At 37.1% G+C, this 20,671-nt stretch overlaps 1 protein-coding gene across 1 annotated transcript in view; it reads right to left on the reverse strand.

The window, feature by feature from the left end:
- BBOX1 (gamma-butyrobetaine hydroxylase 1) overlaps positions 1–15,769 on the reverse strand; it is a gene marked incomplete at both ends in the record, with an annotated part of 39,920 nt that extends 24,151 nt beyond the window's left edge. The window contains 3 exons of the mRNA XM_080931162.1: positions 3,334–3,532; positions 14,426–14,540; positions 15,551–15,769. Of these exons, the coding sequence (XP_080787288.1) occupies positions 3,334–3,532; positions 14,426–14,540; positions 15,551–15,769 (533 nt within the window). The remainder of the gene's footprint in view (positions 1–3,333; positions 3,533–14,425; positions 14,541–15,550) is intronic.
- Positions 15,770–20,671: the final 4,902 nt, after the last annotated feature.

The following is a 20,671-nucleotide window of genomic DNA, read 5'->3' on the forward strand; positions in this document are numbered from 1 at the left end:
TGTGCATAGTTGTGTGTCTGTGTGTAGGTTTATGTATATGAGTAGAGGTGGCTATTGGATGTCCTGAGGCTGGAGTTACAGATGGTTATGAGCTGCCCAACAAAGGCACTAGGACCAAATTCTCGTCCCGTTCAAGAACAATATATACTCTTAACTATTGAGCCATCTTTCTGTCTCTTAGTGCAGTTTCTTTAAAGTCTGTCTTAGTTAGATACTGCACCATTTTGATACCACTTTGCACTATATTGAGGGAGAATTTGATCCCTTAAAACTTCTATTGGCGTGTGTGAACTGAAATTTTTACCTAATTTACAACTTGAAATGTCCCCAGAATCTTTGAAGTCTGATCATAGGGATTTTTTTATTTGTTTGTTTATTTTTGGAATTTTTATTTCTTTAAATGGAAAGCCAACTGAAGTACTTATACCAACCAGCAAGCATTGTTTTCTAAGAGATAAAAACTCAAGCCCTATGCCTAGCATAGTTTCTTACACATTAATATTCAGGGAAAACATTCTGTTTCGTTGGCAGTAATTTTTATAGAATTTATTCTAATTTACTCTAATTTGTAATCATGGAAAGTAGCACAATTCAGAAAAAGGGTAGGTATGAATGACAAGGTTAGATTATACCATGAAGTTAAAATAATTTCTTTATTAATAATTTCTTCATATATTTCCAAGGGGCTTCTGAAAGTTCATTACTTTATTTCTGTTAGTGGGTAGAAGTGAGAGTCTTTTTCTCTATTCTCTATAAAATTCATTGCTTTAAATTAAGATTGAAGTCCTGTAAAATTATATTTTTTTACATTCTTCTTTTCATATTCATATATAATCGAGAAAAATGATAGTGGGAGTTTGTTTCCCAGCCCTTAGTCCTTATTACAGGAGAGCTTTCATCACTGGGGCATTAGAAATGCTGAGTGTTGCACATGGTTGCATGGAACAAAACTGGATAAAAGTTGGCCTGGCATATGGGGTGGTAGAATAGGACAAGTACCTGAGCTGGCAGAGATGTGGAAACTGAAGTGTACTTTGTGCTCAAATTAGTTATCATTTTGATTTAATTGTACATAAGTTAATAATTATAGAATGCTATGATAATTACTGTATTCATCTTCTATTTGGTAGCCTTTTTAAACATCTAGGCATGAATTTCTTCAGTAAGCACTTATCTCTGCCTACTATATACGTAACATGCATGAAAATCTGGAGACTATTGTTTTTTACTTTACAAATCAGTCAAACGTTGTGATGCTAGCCAAGAACTAAAAGTAGCTATTCTTACTTCTCAAGCATTTTAAATTCTCCAAGCTATTAACTATATTTAAATGAGAATGAACAAGTAGATATTTGCTCCCTAAGAGTATAAGAGATGATTGTGACAGGTAGATGTGAGAGTTCAGAGGTTACATAGCACCTGAAATTCTACTGCTGTGGAGGCCTGTATGTCTGGCAGGGTGCTTTCCTCTCAACCAGAAGTTCTCAATTGTCATTGCACAGAGAATCCTTTGCTGAGTTATGAAAGTCCCAGTGTCAAGATTAAATGTTACTTTTGGTAAAGGAACTCTATTTAGATAGACCACAGATATCTGTAGTTGTTAAATAGCCCACTCCAACATTTTGTTGGCTGAGATAGGCTATTTTAGGTGCTCCTTACAACACTAATAAAATTCCCCAATATTTTAAAAAAATCTCATGTTATGCAAACTTCAATATCTCTTTCCCACATTTCAGAGAAGGGGAACAGAACAGACTCACTTCAAAGAAGACATTAACTTTATCCCATTCTCCCTTAACACCAACAGCAACAGCCATGTCTGAAATAGACAAGCAAAACAGAGCCAGCATGACAGCAAAACTCTCTGCTAGTTAAGGAGCTTAGAGAATTACAAACTGTAGAAAATGTGGCAGAAATGCTGGTAATATGTGTGGACTGTTGTGGAAAGGTAATAAGAAAGGGATATATTAACATGTGTGCACTATGAGGGAACCTAGCAAGGCTTGTTCATCTGGGGAAGGTGTGTTGGAATAAATTAAACCGCTCTGGTTGAGTGCAAAGGTCTTTGATAAATGGAATCAGGAGGAGTGACAGGTCTGATTTGCTTTGACAATGGTCCTTTACTCTTTATTCCAAAAAAATTCACAATATTAGAATGGAGACTAAGTTATTACACCCTATTATAGAACTTGTAGAAACAAACCAAAACATTTGTCGAAGTGTACATCAGCATTAAGATTCTGACCCTCAATTAGATGATATGTGTAGTTTGGGTTATACTAGGAAACTCCAAAAGATGCATAAACTATTCACTATTATGAAAATGTGAAGAACATTGGAATAAACTCAAATGTTTGTTATTTGTAAATGGAAACTAAGCAATAAAACTTATAAAAATTTATTTTCAGTAGTTCTGTTTTTTCAGTCTTAAAATATAATTTCTTATGTATTTTCATCATGAAACAGAGTGTTAGATAATAAAGAAGCAACATAAATTTATACTTTGCCTCCTTTATTATTATTTGTGTAAAATTGGATTACAGATTGTTTCTTTTAGCTCCATAGTGCCTACTCCTGAACTAGAAGATAATCTCCATTTTAGAGGTTTTAAAATTTTTAAAAAATATATACTTGGGTATCTTAATAATTTCAAATTTTTATCCTCATCCATGGTCTACTATTATTATGAAATCTACAGAAGCACCAATTCTTGCAGATAGAACTATTATATACATTTTATATAAAGCAGACCTACTAAGAGTGTAAGTAAATTATTTGCTAATGGTCAGGTATCTATGTCTAAACATGACATAGTCTTTTGCTACAAATAAACTCACTGAAATAATTAAAGGTAAGGTAGATGATTTAATATTTCTGATCATTTGTCCATCTTATTGTATATTAGGGAAAACATACTCCTATTTTATTACAGCCTTGCAAGTCTGAGGAGGGAGGAGACTTTAGGATGAGTCAAGGTGCAGCCTGTTTATGCTCACTTGTTGTTGGCATGCTGTGTTTAGGCTTAGTGTTGCTAGATCTTGTTTTTCAAGGAAAGATAAGTCTACATAAATTTTAGGCCTCTAAATTTTAAAGTGTTGACAACCAATTCTATTTTCTTTCATCACCTTATGGGCCAAACCAAACACATCTAAATATGCCTGTGTGCTACTTGTGTGCAAACTTTGGCTTGTGAAAGTCTCTTTCACTTCTAATATTCTCTACAATATAGGCTCAAAAATAATTTCATTTGTTTTGCCACCAAAGCCTACCCCCTATTGGAAATAGATCCAAATGTATTTGTCATGGCAAAAAGCAAACCGCCTGAAAACTCACCCATAAAATGTGAGGTACAGGAAGCCAATTCGTTTTCCAAGTTTTATGATCTCGCCACGTTTGTCAGCTGCTCCTGTGAGTCTCACAATGCCTACTTTCTTGAGACTAGAAAGCCAGTTGTATGCATGGTCATCATCATTTAACACATCTTCAAAATTCAGAGTAGGCAGCTGGAGCTCTGAGCCCCAGTATTGACACTCTGTGGATTAAAAAGATGAAGAAAAAAGTAGATTATGTTGATTTTAGATAGGACACTAACAGTAAAGAAAAACACAGTTAACTGAAGTTGATCTTTGACTTACAGTCTTTGCTAAATGTTGGCCATATCAGGAATGCTGGTCACCAAGTCATTCTTTCTTGACACTGTGCCTATTATATAATTCGTGCCTACCGTGTGCCAGGCTTACAATGATATTTAGTATAGCCCATGTACTCAAAAAGTATTGATTATCTGATGATATGATGACCCCTGATACCTGCATACTTAAGATGTCCCAACCCAGGCACTGTCTAGAAACAACCAGGAGATATTGTGTGCATAATAGGCAAGTTATATCATCTGACTCCAAACAGTGATAAAATTAGCTTTCTGCACTAGAACAACATTATGACTATTCTGGCAAGAGAGCAGGTACAGATTCTTTTTCCTCGTATTTCTTCTTGGAAGCTGTCTCTGTGATCAAGCTGTTCCTTAGGGTCAGCATGATGAAAGTGTGTCCCTGGGATGCACAGACCCTTGGGTGGCAGTGAAAATGCAGATAAGGCTGGGATGCCTTTCTTTTGTTCTCTCATATGTTTGCTTGAGAAAATAGACATAAAAATTATGAACGTGCAAACCATAGTCTCCCAAGGAAAGTGGAACTCAGAGGGCACGCTTGCTGACCCACTAATGCTTTCTTTACTGGGAAGGAAACCGCCTCAGCGTAGCAATCCCTTCCAACAAGTAAAAGGATTAGAGCAAACTTGGAGTCTCACTATCATCCTGAGCAATGCTGTTTCTCCAACTTGTAAATGTGTTATATACTGAATCCATCCCTAAAGCTTTTAGTTTAAGAATGAAGATTGGGTCAGTGGAACTTTGCCTCTCTGAGGTCAACATGGATATTTCTATTATAATAGAAACCTTTTTAGGTTATAGTAGATGTGCATGAGTAGATACATGCAAATGCAGAGCCACTTACTGCACTGCTAACAGGGTTATGGTTAGGGATAGGGCTAGGGTTAGGGTTAAGGGTTAGGGCTAGAGTTAGGGTTCAGGTTAGGTTTAGAGACCTCTAATTTCCAGTTCCAGGGAAATTCCCACAGAGGTTCAGTAATTTATACACAAACATACATTATAATTTTTAGAAAAAATGTTTTGCATTGTGACTAAAGATGCATAGGCAGATGCTTAGCATGATATTGTTCGGTAGAACTTTCCAATGATATGGAAATATCTGTGTGGTCCTGAACCAGAGCTACTGGCAACATATTGATAATTGCTTTTGGGCAATATGATAGGAAAATAATTTTTTCATTTATTTGCTCTTAATTTTAGCTAAAATTTGCACCCTTACATGCAACTGGTATTGTCTTAGATAGGACAATCTGAGGAAGAAAAGAGGCAGAGTAGCTTGGCTTTGCATCATTGTTCTGCCTTTTACCAGCTTGTTCCTGTGCATCTGAGTTTCAACTGACTTTCCTAAACAGAGACTCTTACATTCTCTTTGCAGCTCATTTGTAACCATGTCATGCGCTATAGCAAATGACACATAGTGATTTATAATTATAATGCAACAGCTAACATTTGCTCATAACTTATAGAAGTCATACATAGATAGGGCTTGATGCTTTGTACTTTTATTTCTTTTAATTTCCATAATATGTGGGGTAGATGTTTTTAGTACTGCTGATTTCAAAGAGGAAAAGAGTAGCCTAGCATGATGGATTTCAATGGTTACTTGAACAAAAAACTTGATGTTTTGAGATACTATCATCATGAACAGTTTTTGAAGTTATATTTACATTTATTATCAGGATGTGTTGATTATTTTTCTTTGTTTTTTTTTTTCAGTGCTGAAATTGAGTTGAGAGTTCTTGTAGAGCATTTAACGTTTACATTTAAAATTTTAAAATAAGATTTTTCATTTTGAAGTACCTAAAACTGCCTTGCTGAAATCAGAGACCAAAGGCCAAAGGCAATTGGGAACTGGTAACGAAATATCAGCCACTAATGTGCCTCACTGTTTAAAATGTGATTTGCAGAGATGGTGCTTTGAATAGCTCATTGCCAAATCCCACCTATGACCTTGAATATAGACTAATTTAATTATCAGAGAGGAGCAATACTGTGTTTCACTAAACATGCTTTACAAAGCATTCTGTGATGTCTGCTCAAAATAATTAAACATCAACATCCAGAGAGTGATTTCAAAACATGTTTCCGGTTTCCTCCAATTGCAAAGGAGAACTGTCCAGAAATTCAAGGGAAAATATATTTGACTAGAATCAAACATTTGTCTGGAGAATATATTAACAACAAATGTAGGCTTCACACTTGGGTCTACGTACATAAACAGAACAGAAATGATGGAATACTTAAGGTATGGGCCACCCTTCCTCATTTAACTTATGGCCTTACTAATGAATACTTCCTTGAACATGCGCTTCACACATCATAAAATTTATGATTGGGCTCCATGCCGGGTTTCAAGGAACTGTTTGTGTAAGCGTTCCTACTGAGGGCTAAACATCACATTCCTGGGCCCTGAGTTATGTTTCAGAAAGCTAAAAGACACAAAGAAGGTCTTTAGTTAAAGATTCATGAGCACAGAAAGCTGGTTTTCCAATGTTATTTCAAACATTTAGGACCTCCTGTCCACCTGCACCATGCTGAGCTTTTGGTTCCGAAATGGCTTCTCCAATGTACACGGCATCAGTTAAATTTTTATTCTTAATATCTTCATGGTATGCTAATTATATTTTATTTTATATATAGTATAACATTCATTTTTATTTTGTTTAAAGAATTTTTTTTCTTATGACTAACTTCTAAGGTCCCTGCTAAAACACAGTTCTGATCCCGAAGAGAGAAGTCAGAGGAAAGAAACCGTGATTGAGTCTCTTTCCTCCACTGGAAGGTGTATTCTTCTGGCTCTTGTCCAGTGAACTCTAAGTAGCTTTCAGGATTCTGCTCATTTGTCCTCTCAGCATTCAGATGAGATGAGGATCTGAAGACAAGAAGGCAATGTGGTGGAACCCTTGGAAGCACTAAGAGGGAGGGAAGCCTCTGGAAGGGCTGCTACTGTATGGCTCACTGCTGCTAGCACCAGAGTTCACCAGTGGGGATCTGATGAAGACACCTCTGTATATATCTGTAGTGTCTTGGCTATAGAGCAAGAATCACAGCACTCTTAGTTGATTGACAGTTTCTCTTCTCAGCATCCACTTCTGGGTCTTTCCAGATAAGAATATCCTTTCATACCAGAAAAGGGACTGGAAGTTTCATAGTAAGACCATAGTGGTATTTATGGATTAATATGTAGCAATATCCTCTGAAATGGCTTGCTTCTGGAAACGTGCTGGGTCTGCTAAGCAAGGGCGAGGTGTTTTCTTCTTGGCTCAGGCTTGGTACATACCACAGTGCTTATCTCTTTATGCTGAAATCCTATTCAACATCTATCCATTAAAAACATCATACTCATGCATAAAGATTGTATGCATGTAATCTTTGTAAGAATGGACAAGTACAACTGAGTTTTTTGCTTGGAAAATTGGGTAGCTAGGTAAAGAAACAAATACAAATATGCAATAATAAAACTATTGTGTCAAGTACTTATGAAGTTGGTAATAATAGTAAACAGTTGCTGGGAGTGGAGAGTGAACTATTTCAGATACAACGCTTCATCTCTGCCTCTCACAAACACTGGAGACCATGCCGTTTTTATTTACTTTCCTACTAATGCCTTCCCCTCTGCTACTGTCTAATAGGCATGCCAGGGAGAGTAGCAAGTAGATTTTACAGAACAAATTGTGCTCTGCTCCTTCAATCTTTCCTGTCTTGACTTTAGCTCAGGGCATATCTACATCTTTTATTTGAAAGATGTATTTATTTTATGTATACAGTTGTTTTATCTCCATGTATGTAAGTGTATCATGTTGGCAGTACCTGCAGAGGTCTGATGAGGGCATTAGATCCACTAGAACTGGAGTTACAGATGGTTGTGATCTATCATGTGGGTTCTGAGAATCAAACCTTGGTTCTTTGGAAGAGCAGAAGCACAGAGCTATCTCTCCAGCCCAACTCCAAATTCTAGATTGAATTGCTTGTCAATACATAAATGTGACTTCTAAACAAATCTAAGCTTTCTGAAAAAAGAGAAACAATTTTTAAATTTTTTATGACCCTGGAACATTATATATCCATAACTCTGTGACAAGAATGGCTATCTATCTGAAAAGTGCAACACACAAAGCATCCATGTGGTATGTGTTGAATGTCTAAAGGTGAAGGAGCACCGAGGATTTCACACACTCTGCTAAGCGTTAGACATCGATCAATTCATGAAACCTGTATGACAGCTCCATAATGTATGCACTATCATTTCTTCAGTTTATAGATAAGGACATGAACACAGGAGCCTAGATAAAAGCTCCACATCACACAGATAGTCTTTGTGTCCAAACTGGAGTAGCTAGCTCCTCAGACTCCAGAAATTAAAAGGAGAGTTGCATACTAAGGAGGAATCAGCTCAAAATAATGTTAGGAAATGGTACTGTTATCCAAGATTTAGAGTAGACAGAGAAAACATGTAATTCCATCATATTCTATGCCCTTTCTTTGGCTACCCTGGAAGATATACAAGATAAAATAACTAAACACCACCTTTCTTGATCTAATTGCCTGGCATGCACACACATATGAAGCAGCTAACTGAAGATAAATACTGAATTTCACAAACTCCATCCTTATGCAGAGGCACAATCTGTTTGCCACCTTTCTTTTAAAGATGCGTTTGTGCATTCATGCATTCATGTATGTGTGTGTGTGTGTGTGTGTGTGTGTGTGTGTCTGAGACAAGTATACGACTTCCCACAGAGCGAAGAAGTGAGTGTTGAGTGTCTGAGTCCTTTCAGCTGGAGTTACAGTTGAGAACTGCTCAGTTCTGGAGCTGGGACCTGAACTTGGGTTCTCTAGAAGAGCATGACTCACACTTAATTCTATGTCTTCTCTCCAGTGCTGCTGCCTTTCTGAGATGTTATCTCCAGTAGTATATTTAGAATCACACCAAATACGGGCATCATGGAGATGTCAGCTAATGTGCTATTTTCCTAATGTGAGTAAATTCCTTTCTCCTTGCACTATTTCATGTTTTTCGAGACCCTATTTGCAGCATTCTCTGCTTTTCTTTGGGTGTTATGTTTTAGTGTGCAAAAGTCTCATGCTTTCCTCAACAGGATGAAATTTTAACCGTGCCCCCATAGTGAGCTCACTGCTATATTTTTACTAATAAGATCACATCTCCTTGGCAGCTTTAACCTCTTAGCTCTCCTGTTAGACCAGAAAGATAAGAACTGACTGTTCTGAGTAGTCTCCCGTTACTCACAAATTGCATTTCTGAAACGGGTTCATTGCAAAATCCACAGGTTCACCTAGGGATAAGATTGCAGGTTCCACCTGACAGGGATCTTGTGTTAAAGCCAATAACTTGAGATTTGAACAGTCATTTGGGTTCAATGCTTTCCATCTGCATAGACTTTGGGAGGTAAGAAACTCTGTGTAGAGAGCATGGCATAAAAATAGGCAACAAAGCTGAGGAGCTGGAATGAGATAATCCACTGAAGAACACAGTGGCCCCACTGGCCAATTGAATCTGCCTTTGTGCTGCAAGCACTGAATACGCCTAGATGAAAAGAGACCAACTGGTCTCACTCTATGGGCATATGTCTATAGTTAAACATATACAGCTTCTTCTAGCACTTTTATCACAGTCTCTAGTCTCAAGTTTCCATACAACTTCCTCTATTTTGGTCTCAGAAAGAGATTTTGCTCATTTCAGTGTAAAACAATGCAAAAACTTAAGAAATCTCATCTCCTCTCACCTTCACACATACCAACTTGCTTATGTTTGTGTGTTTAGTACTCTTTGAGAAACTGCAGGTGGGTCAGTGAATTTTCAGAGACATTTTTCACCACAAAGACTCCGAAGGGCTTAGGTTCTTTATCTGGTTTTCTCTCTATTGCATTTTCAACCCGAGTATATGGTGGCTGTTATTCAATAGTCACCCATCAGGATAATGAATGAATAAATGTCCAATGCACAGCACATGTCTGCAGCTTAAATAATTATTTATCAGGATTTAATTATCTAATAGAATAAGTAGATAGTGACCAGCCAATGCCACATCTGTAGTCACAGATGGGTGCACATACATGTGTCACAGTGGGCACGGAAAGAGGAGGAAGGTGTTCACTAATGCAGATACTCTTTGATCAAGTCTTGGCTCTGCTGCTCTTCGTTACTCTTTGAATTAGTTTAATATTTCTATTGACCTCAGTTATTGCTGAGATCAAATACGTAAATACTTAAAAAAACAATCTCAGTGATTCATAGGGTAAATGCTTAAACAAATGGAGGTAAAAGAGTAGCTGGAGCGTGGGAGACGAGATACAGGAAGAAGGGAATATGATAGCAGTACAGTCTACAAAGGTTTGCTAGTAGATCTGGTAAGATGTGGGCATAACAGCTTATTTTGATGATGGAGCCCATTCAATGATGCAAATATGTACATTTCATCACAGACTCCCATGTCTGGTGAAGAATGGTTTTGGCTTATATCACATGAATTAGGTAACTATACCCAGATCATTTCTTGCTAATGAAAAAGAAAATCACACATATGTGCTTCTAGCTTTTTGACAAGGGTTTGTAAATACATTTTCTGCACTAAACTAACTACCTTTCCAGCATCATAAGAAAGTTAAATAAATACACAGTTCTCCTCGAGAAAACCAGCTTTGTATAAATTTATTTCTATGTGAAAGGCAAATAGAGTTGAGAGACTTTGACAGTTACCTGTGAGTTTTCACTTCTTGAGGCATGTGCTTTGCAAACAAAGCGGGGATTCTAACTGTGGGCAGAGAAGTTACCATCCAATGAAGTGCATGGCAAAGAAAGATTCTGCTAAAAAAGGGGTACATGTAGTTGAGAGTAAATGATTTTGCGTGTGCAATGTTCTCAGTTTTCATTGTTGAAAAATTAAATAGACTGGCTCCATGGAGGGATTTTCTTTAAATTCTCTCATTAAAAAAAATCAGCTTTTAAAACAAAAATTATTAAATTCAGAGTATTATAAAATATTTAGCCACAAAGGAAAAACAAGGATTCATTTACTTTGAAACTAGTTATAAAAATAAGAAATACTAGGTTCCTATATATGCTTGAAATATGTAGTAATTTTTCCATTTTATCTCAGTTAATTAAAAATTTTACATCCACAAAATAAAAGTGAATGTCTAATTATGTAAAATTTCACTGGTAAGTTAAGATATGATTATATAAAACTTTGCCATTTTATTCAAGAAACGTTAGATTTATTAATAGTGTGTGCGTGCACATGCATGCATGTCAGTGTGTTTACCACAGTACCTCTGTGGAGGTCAGAGGGCAACTTGTGGATTCAGATCTCTCTGTTATGTGGGTTCTGTGGACTGTACTCAGATCTTGAAGCAAGTGCTTTTACAGACTGATCTATCTTTCTTGCCCAAACTTTGTTTTAATAAATATTATACTTTGTTTCAAAATTTGCTCATTTATCTATCTGGGAAAGGCACATCCCAGGCACTGTCAGTCAAGTTTGAAAATGACAGAGATTAGAGAATATGGCCTGCTGGCTATTATACTACTAACCAATAATATGTTTTTTTTTAAATGAATTTTATCTCCAACTTCTGTGCCTCATAAGCTCTCATTGTCTTCCATACAATTTTTTTTTTTATGGAACATCTTATGGCCATCTTTCTTCCCCTCTTTCCATATGATCCATTTAGTAGGGCCTCCCTTCCCTTACACTCCACTTAATAGAGATTCAACACATCCACAACCAAGATATTATACAGGATAGAGTTGATCTTTCTACTTCTGTATGGAGAAGAGACAGGCTACAATAGAAAAAGTCAAAGGATAGGTAGGAGGTGTTCATGGATTCAGAGGCACTTATGTTAATATACTAATTTAATCAAAATCAGTCAGAAAGCCCTCAAAATATACCATGCACAGGAAAACCGTATTGCAATAATCTTAAACGTGTAAAGGCCTTGAACTTATTTCTTTGGTTTGCCAATAAAGAATAAGCCAAAGGATGAAGGAAATGCTGTATTGAAACTCTATGTTGGAAAAAACCTCATCCTTGCCTGCAGTCAACCAAGCAGCATATGCTAACTATTTCTTCCTTCTGCCTTTGGGTCTCCTCTGTTGCCTAGCAATTTTACCCTCCCAATATCTAGATCACCGTACTTTCTGAAATTCTTCCTTCTATTTTCCATTTCTGTAGTTTTCTGCATGCCCTGCTCTCTGTGGGGATTTCCTTCTTGACAAAGTGTTTCGCAAAACTCAGAGTGAGTTTCAAACTCTCATGTTTTTTTTTTTTTTTTTTCATATTTTTTGCTCTACATCATCATAAATCTTCAGCACGTGGTCTTAATGTACTTAATGTATTACATGTCCAGGCCTTCTTTTTCACCTTGGTACTTCCTTCCCGAGTCCCCTGCACAGGATATATACCAAATGTCTGTGCCGCTGAATGGACATGCAATGAGGGAAATGGTATTCTCCACATCTTTCTTTCAGCTCCAAAGGAGAGTTTGGTCCTGTGCACAGCTGATCGTCATTTATCTTTTCATTTTGTGTTTGGCAGCTTGTGCCAAGAGAAGAAAAGTGGTGTGCATGTGGACTCCAGATTTTCTACACCCTGTAGCCCTCATTTCGAGAGAGAAGCTGAGGAGGAAAATTCTACTTGGACTAAAAACGCAAAGGGCTTTCACCAGCGGAACCCAGTTTGTTTACAGGCTTTGGAGGACTAATATTTGAAAACTCACACTGGAGTAGGGTATCAAATTCTATAGGCAGTAAAACCATGCAACCAATACTCTAAAACTTGCACAACTTCTTCTTTTGCTCATCAACTGCACATCTTGGAAATATATTTTAAAATGAACCTTGTATTAAAGCATTAAAATATTTTCCTGTGTCTACCTTGCAGCCAGTTCTGTGATTCATGTTCGCAGTCTGTTGTTCTGAACAGCTTTTTCCACTACTCAGTGAAGTTTACTATCATCTCCATCTTGCTACTGCCTGATAGTGCTGAGGAATGCAAGCTATAAAAAAGAGAAGGCTCCACTTGTCAGGAAATATTAATGGAGAAGGTGTGGCCATTCCTCCTTTAGCATTTAAAAGCTTAAGCTGTGATAATAAAAATGTTGACTTTTACTTCCTGAAATGACACAGAGAAGAGCTTAAAGGCAATAAAAGCAAAATCCAAATGGATTATAAAACTAGGGCAGAGCTAAAGAAAAAAAAACCTAAATACCAGAAGAAATCTAAAATTAAAGAATTTCAAGATACTGCACTTTGACACACACAACGGTTATGGAATTATGTTATTGTAGAGTTCCCCCCCCAAAAGAATTCAGAAACACACTCTATGAAGGAATGTGAATGAATGGTTTCCCTATATACTCATCTATTTTCAACCATCTAGCAGGGATAGATAAAGAAAAACGAATTCTGGTCCTGACACAATCCTTATCAGCTGTCACAGTACTGCGGTAACACACTTAGAGAAACTGAAGTCTCCACAAGACTGAACTGCATGTAAAGAGAAGAGGGAACTGGTACCTTGTGGAAAAGGGAACACTGTCTGACAAGCTGATTAGTAAGTAACATCTCCACCTCCAATGAACTGTTGGAAGACTAGTCTTAAAATCCCAGACAGTTATTACACATGAGAGAGTTTTAGGTTTGGAAGGGGTAAAGTAAAACTTCATTTAGTATATGACTCAGAGTTCCTGAGAAAGGTGGCAGGGGGTTAGCGAAATAGCCACTTCCTGAAAGGGGTAGTGGTCTGCTACATGGGGTTGACAGTGGAAATGGGGGGGGGGTTCAGGAAATGGACCTGGTGTGTGGGAGTCAGAATCCCAACAAGCAGGCAAAATTCATGTGTGCTAGAGTTTGCCTTTGACCACAGAATCAAATTTAATCTGTAGAATACATGTCATCAGTAGAATAACAGAGTAAGTCAGAGACCTTCCCACCCTCACAGATGCATCCACTTGCCTGTCTTACTATGTATTTCTTAGAACTTTTATTTTTAATTGTTCCTTTCTTTTGTCTATCATCTGAGAGATGGTATCATCCCCCTTTGCTACTGAATTCATCTTTTAGTTGTCTTAAACATTTTTCTGTTCTAAGAATCTCTGGATTCCATATACATTCCATATAAATGCCCCACAAAGGGGCTTGCACTTGCCCCGAGTGTGAACTCCATTCTGTGATGCTTGTTTCACAGCTCACTGCTCACTTAATCTCATGGATACCAGCATAGGAATTTGTGCTTTGTCCTGTTCCGACTTTACTTACTGCTAAGGAGAGTGAGCTATCTCTGATTTATGCCACTCCTTTGCAGAGTGCATGGTGGGAACATCTTGGACTCTCAGCTTTTACTTCAGATGACACAGGCTCAAAGCTGCTGTACCTTTCTCTGCTAGTGCTTTAGAATGTCAACATCTTCTCTGTTCCCCATCTTCACCTAATGATCTGTCTTGCTAGCAGGTTGCTGATTGCTCACAAATGACAGTATTATTTTAATCAAGATAGAAAGCATTGAATTTGCTCCTAAGCACATCCTTAGAAAATGAAAAAGAGATATAAATATAGATTACATTGATTTGATATATATATATATATATATATATATATATATATATACAAATTTTATATGATGTTAACTCAATAAACAATGTCCTATGAATACATTTAATTCAAGTAATAATATTCTTTCCAGTAAATTCTCACTATATGTTTTTAGTGTAGACTGAAGGCCACTGCAATATTACCTGGTAAAAACAATTCTCCTTGGAGTCTTGCTCTGGCCTCTTGGGAAAAGCATCTTTTCTTCAGCCAATTAGCTTCAAATTCACTGTTATGGCCATTGGGCCATGTGATATAAACCTTAGAAGAGAGAGATGTACCGATACAAGGCAGTTATTATTTATTTGTACAAGCACAGCTGTACATTTCAGTCTTTTGAATGCTGTTGAATTAGAATGATTAGAAATGGAATTTCACTAACATGGCCTCTCTGCTTTACATACTCCAGATATGTGATCTTCAAACTTCCTCTGAGAAGGTCTGACTGCTAAGAGAATTGGGAATAGAGAACAAAGCTGAGAGAAGGACAGAGAAATGGGAAAAAGACAGGCTTTGTTTTAAACACATTTTTTTTTGTTTTGGTGAGGACTTGGGAATAAGAGAGAAACAGTTCAATAGCATGTGTGGTTGAAGATGAGTTGTGGATTGTAGGATATGATTTCTTATGTACCTCACCCACTCAGTAGTTTGGATAAACAGTATTGATCAGTAAGACTGCTGAGTGAGTGCTGTATGGTGTAGGCAGTAGGATAAACATCTCCACCCAGATGATCTTGTCGACCCCTGACACGTCTGTGAACAAATTCTGTACTTTTTTAGCTTGACAGGGCAGTAAAACTTTGTATATTTGCCTATTCTGTATATTTTACTAAAATGGTAGTCGTTTTAAAAGGCATATAAGTTATACACCCTGAAAAGAGACCAGAAAATATCAGTAGGCAACATTTTTATGTTTATTTATGAGTATATGTAGCAATACTAAGGAAAAACAGACTAGCAGTTTGAGAGGGAGTGAGGAGGATATGGAAGGGGTTGGAGGAAGGAAAAGGTGATGTAATTAAATTTCAGTTAACATAAAATGTAAGTCTATTGAAAAGTAAAATAAAAGAAAAACGTTGCAGTAGTGATAACAACAGCAGGTTCTTCCTGTGAATATGCCTCCCCTACCCAACACTGTAACAACATGGCCATGTATAGGGACTGCTCTATATGACAAGTTAAGAAGAGATACTTGTATTACTTATATTACTATAGACAAACCCCTTGATTTAACTCAGCAGAGAAGAAAAAGACCATTTAGAGGTAATTACCTTTTTCTGGTCAAATGTCAAGTCATCAATTCTAATGTTCACGTCGAGAGCTTCCAGAAGGAGTTTCCGGGCTTTTGCAGAATGAAGGTAGCAGTTTGAACACTGACAGTTGTCTCTCAGCCATACCGCTGGGTAGAGGGATTCTGCCCCATCTTGCCAAAAGATATGCATCAGATGAGCTCCGTCCACTGCTTCTGCCTTTAGGATGACACAGTGCATGTTTCTGGTCTTCGGTGACAAATCCTACCAGCTACCTGGTATGACAAGTCAGTGTTAAAATAGGCTGGCAGATTGTACCTGAGCCTGAGGTCTACAATAATGCACGTGGACTCTGACCTCTGTCTACCACTCAGCAGTGTGAGCCTACGGTTCGACCGGTGCTGGGACCTTTGCTCTGATTAGAGTATTTCACGTGCTGTAGGCAGAAGCACAGCAACTAGCTCTAAGATAAAAATGTCACATTGAATCCAAATCAAGAGAATTCCTTGTTCTTTTAGAGGAAATTTTAGATACAAAATAAGAAACTATGGCCCACACATTGATATAACCACATTTGCATAAACACCGTGGGAAAACTGCTATGCAAATGGAAAACGTAACATTGGCCTCATGGTTTGGCGTTTCAGTGCTGAAGGTTGAGCCCAGGGCTTTACACACGGGAGACATGTACTTTATGGCTGAGCTTCAGCCCCAGCTCACAGCTCTGTTGTTTTAACCAATGACAAAAGCACCTGTCTTTTGAAACAAAAACTGCCTCCCTGATTCACAATTACCACCAAGAAAACTATTAACGAATTTAATTTGTTTAAAGGGTAATGTGACTTAGAATGTGGCACTCTTTCTGTTCTAGCTTTACTTTTTTCTTGCACAGTATATTTTTTCACTGGAATATAAAACAAAACCAAAATCTTTTAAAAGTTTACTGGGTTTATTTTTTTTTTGCCTTTGCTTGTTTGGAGTGTCTTACTTTATCTAGAATTGTTTATTGGGGGGAGTTTTATGAATCTATATTTTGATTGGAATGTATGGCTCCTTTTATTACAAAATCCACTAAATTTGTAGCAATGCAGAAATTACAGAAAAAAATTAGAAAAAGAAAGGCACCATGGCACTTACACTGGGCAACTTTATTTCATTAGTGACTGTATAACTGACCTTCAGGAATAAGACAAAGTTGCAGATTAATTTCCTTGTTTTTCTGGGAATCTCAATATGCATATAAGAGTAGACCTTAGTAAAAAGGTAAATTTTACATGAAAGAACCAGAATGCTTTAAGTGTTTTCATAGGACCGTTAACACCTAAAGCTCTCCAAACAGAAGAGAGCAGAGAGGACAGTGCTACCTTGTGATAAGAGGAAGACAGACACACAACACAGTGACTGCTTACACAACCCCTTCACCGTATCAGATACTGAGACAGCACAGTGGATTTACCAAGCTAAGCAAAGATGCTTGGCAAACTGCAGTCACCTACACAAACCTATATATAGGCACATATACAAACACTTAATTAAGAACAAAATAAAGTCTTTGACCAAAAATGAGAAATAGCACAACTAAAAGAAACCTGTCAGCGATCACCAAATAGTTTCTACAAAAGGGCTTCTAGACAATGAGGTTTGTAGGGCATATATAATTTCTTACTTCTATTCCTAATTTAAAAATTCCATTCAAAATATAACAAGCATTTTTAGCTCATGGTGTGCTAAAACTGACAGGTGGGGCATTTTTTGCCAAGAGCAGTAGTGTGGCTGTCCTTTATAAATTTGTTCTCACTTCTTTCAGCAGAGTGGTATCATGGGATGCTTTGATTCAGAAAGCAGTACTCCTTTACTTCCTTGGGTAAAGCAATAGTTAGCACTCATATATAACAATATCTATTTTATACACATGGTATTCCAGGATGCAAAGATGACCCATACTTCAAGGGAAACTGAGAAGATTATAATGTAAACAAAAAACTGGTGTCAAATTGTCTCAATTATTTTTAGAAAAATTATTTAATTTATCTAGAAAGATCTGTACTGATAGTGCTTTACATGTGTTGATTCTACCTTACTCTGCTTTTTTAATAATATAATATTGATTTTTCAGTATAAATAGAGAGCATAGTTATAGTTCCAGTTTCCTCTATTGCTAAGATTACTGTGTACTATGCAAGTTTATCTAGTGAGATTTTTTCCGTTTTCACATAAAGAAGATTTGTTAAAGGATATAGAATAATTTCAGGATGCAAAACCAGTCTATTATACTCATATTACAAGAGCACAGTCTTGTTTACAGTATTTCCAATGAAGTTACTTGGGAATAATTTAACTTAAGAGAGATAATCTATCCACTGAAACCGTAAGACAACTGTGAAATTATTTGAAGACAATTATAACAAATAATATGCACCCACGAATCAGGATAATCAATCCTGTTAAAGTGTCCATGATACTGAAATAATCTATAGATTCAGTGACATTTATTTAATAATGTCAATAACATGATTCAAAGCAATAGAAAAGTTACTCTTGACATTTGTATGGCAACAACAGCAGTTTCTAAATAGCCAAAGTCACCAACCTGGACAGAGACACAAAACTAAAGGCATCATACTACATGGTCTCAATATATATTGTAAAGTGATAATGACAAAAGTAACATAGTGCTGATATGAAAATTGAAAATCTAGGGAGACCAGACATAAACACATGTATCCAATGTCAATATATTTATTTGCAAAATTTCCAAGATACTCAGTGAAAAAAATGGCCTCTTCAATATTGCTGGGAGTACTGGCTATCCATATTTGAAAGACTGAATTTGGATTCTTCTACCAGAATGGAAAGGCAGGTTATATTTGCAAACCATACCTCAGATAAGGGTCTCTAAGCAGAAAGTGTAAAGAAGGCATACAATGCATCACAGAGAAGTAAAAAAGGTCTCTTAATATGAAAGAGGCTCTGCACAAACATTTGTCAAAAGTATATGTAAAAATATAGCCATATTTGTAAAAAAAATGTGCAATTAATTTCAGAGGATACAAATCCACACCACTATGAGAAATCTCCTTGACCTTGTTACAGCCAGTATACAGAATGTCTTTAAGTGTTGGCAAAGACAAGGAGAATGAACATGGAGGGGTATAAATTGGTATACCTACTAAGCAAAAGAGTGTAAAATTTCCTTTTCAAAAAGTTAAAAACAAACTGCATTTGATTCAGCTATTCCACTGCTGATATATATCTACAGGAAATGAAATCAGTGTGCTGAAGAGATCTTTACACTTCCTCCTTCTCTGGAGAGTCAATCACCATGGGCAAAATGTTGACTCAGCTGAAATGTTCTCAGATGGATGGATGAAAGCTTAAGGAAAATGTGAGATACACACACAGGAATATTATCTACTCATGTAAAGGAAAGACATTTTGTCATTTGTGATAACATGTATGAAATATAACAAACCCTGTGCTAAATGAGAAAAGCCATACAGACAGACACAAGTATTGTTTAATCTCACTTATTTGTAAACTCTAAATATATTGAACATGCAAACGTCATGTGCGGACCAAACTCTCAGGTCATTTGCCACCAGGAACATTGGAGATCCAGGGTCACAGGCTTGGCAAGACTGTTGTGCACTGTGAGTAGCCAGGGTACAGAGAGGGCTAGGCCTAGTTCGTGGTAGGTGCGGCTCTCGGGTTGGTCCAGGGGAGTAGGAACTCTGTCTTAGAGACCCGGGTCCACCCGGAAGGCCCTTGCATGCAGAACAAACACTCAAGCCATTTGCCACATAAAACAGAGGAGATCTAGGAACACAGGCCAGGTATACCGGAGAGATGGAAACAAATCACTGACAACAAGACCACATATAATCACAGACAATAAGATGGCAAGAGGAAAGAGAAAGAACTTACCCAATGAAAACCAAGAAAACCTGGCAACATCAGAACCCAGCTATCCCATTACAGCAAGCAGCAGAATGCCAAACACTCCAGAAAAAGAAGACTCAGACCTCAAATCATACCTCAAGATGATGATGGAGATCTTTAAATAAGAACGGGAGGAAAAGCATAAAGAAATAGAAGGTTCTAAAGAGCAAACACAAAAAACACTCAAAGAAATCAAAGAACTAGAGGAAAACAGAACCAAAGAGATGAAGGAATTGAAGAAAGAATTTAAAACTGAAATGGAAACAATAAAGAAAACTCTAAAAGAGATAACCCTGGAGGTAGAAAACCTAAAAAAGAAATCAGGAGTCAGAGTTGCAAGTATCTCCAACAGACTACAAGAGATGGAAGAGAGAATCTCAGGGGCCAAAGACAACATGGAAACAAAGACAAAACAGCCAGAAAAGATGCAAAAGCAAATAAGTTCCTAACCCAAAATGTCCAGGAGATGCAGGACACAATGAGAAGACCAAATCTAAGGGTAATAGGAATAGAAGAGTGCAAAGAATATCAACTAAGGGGCACAGTAAATATCTTCAACAAAATCATAGAAATTTCCCTACCCATAAGAATGAGATGACCATAATCATAAAAGAAGCCTACAGAACTCCAAATAGAGTGGAACAGAAAAAAATTACTCCTGACACATAAGAGTCAAAATGCCAAGTGCCCAAAGCAAAGAAAGAATACTAAAATCAGTAAGGGGAAAAGGTCATGTAACATACAAAGGCAGACCAATCAGAATCACACCCGACTTCTCAACAGACACTATGAAAGCTAGAAGAGCCTGGAAAGACATCATGCAGACCCTAAGAGAACACAAGTGTCAGCCCAAGCTGCTATACCCAGCAAAACTCTCAATCAGCATAGATGGAGAGACCAAGATATTCCAGGATAAACTTAAATTTACACAATATCTGACCACAAACCCAGTACTACAATGAATTATAGGTGGAAAACCCAATACAAGGAGGGGAACTACATCTTAGTAAAAACAAGAAAATACCTAAGCAAGAAAACCAAAAGAAGAAAGACACACAGGCACAATTCTACCACTAAAAGCAAAAATAGCAGGAAACAGCAACCACTATTCCTTAATATCTGTTAACATAAATGGACTCAATTCAGTTAGGTTGGAAAGAGCAATGTGCAATTTCATCTGGAATAACGAAAGACCTAGAATAG

The sequence above is a fragment of the Micromys minutus genome (assembly GCF_963924665.1).
Source record: "Micromys minutus genome assembly, chromosome: 17".
Taxonomy (NCBI): Eukaryota; Metazoa; Chordata; class Mammalia; order Rodentia; family Muridae; genus Micromys; species Micromys minutus.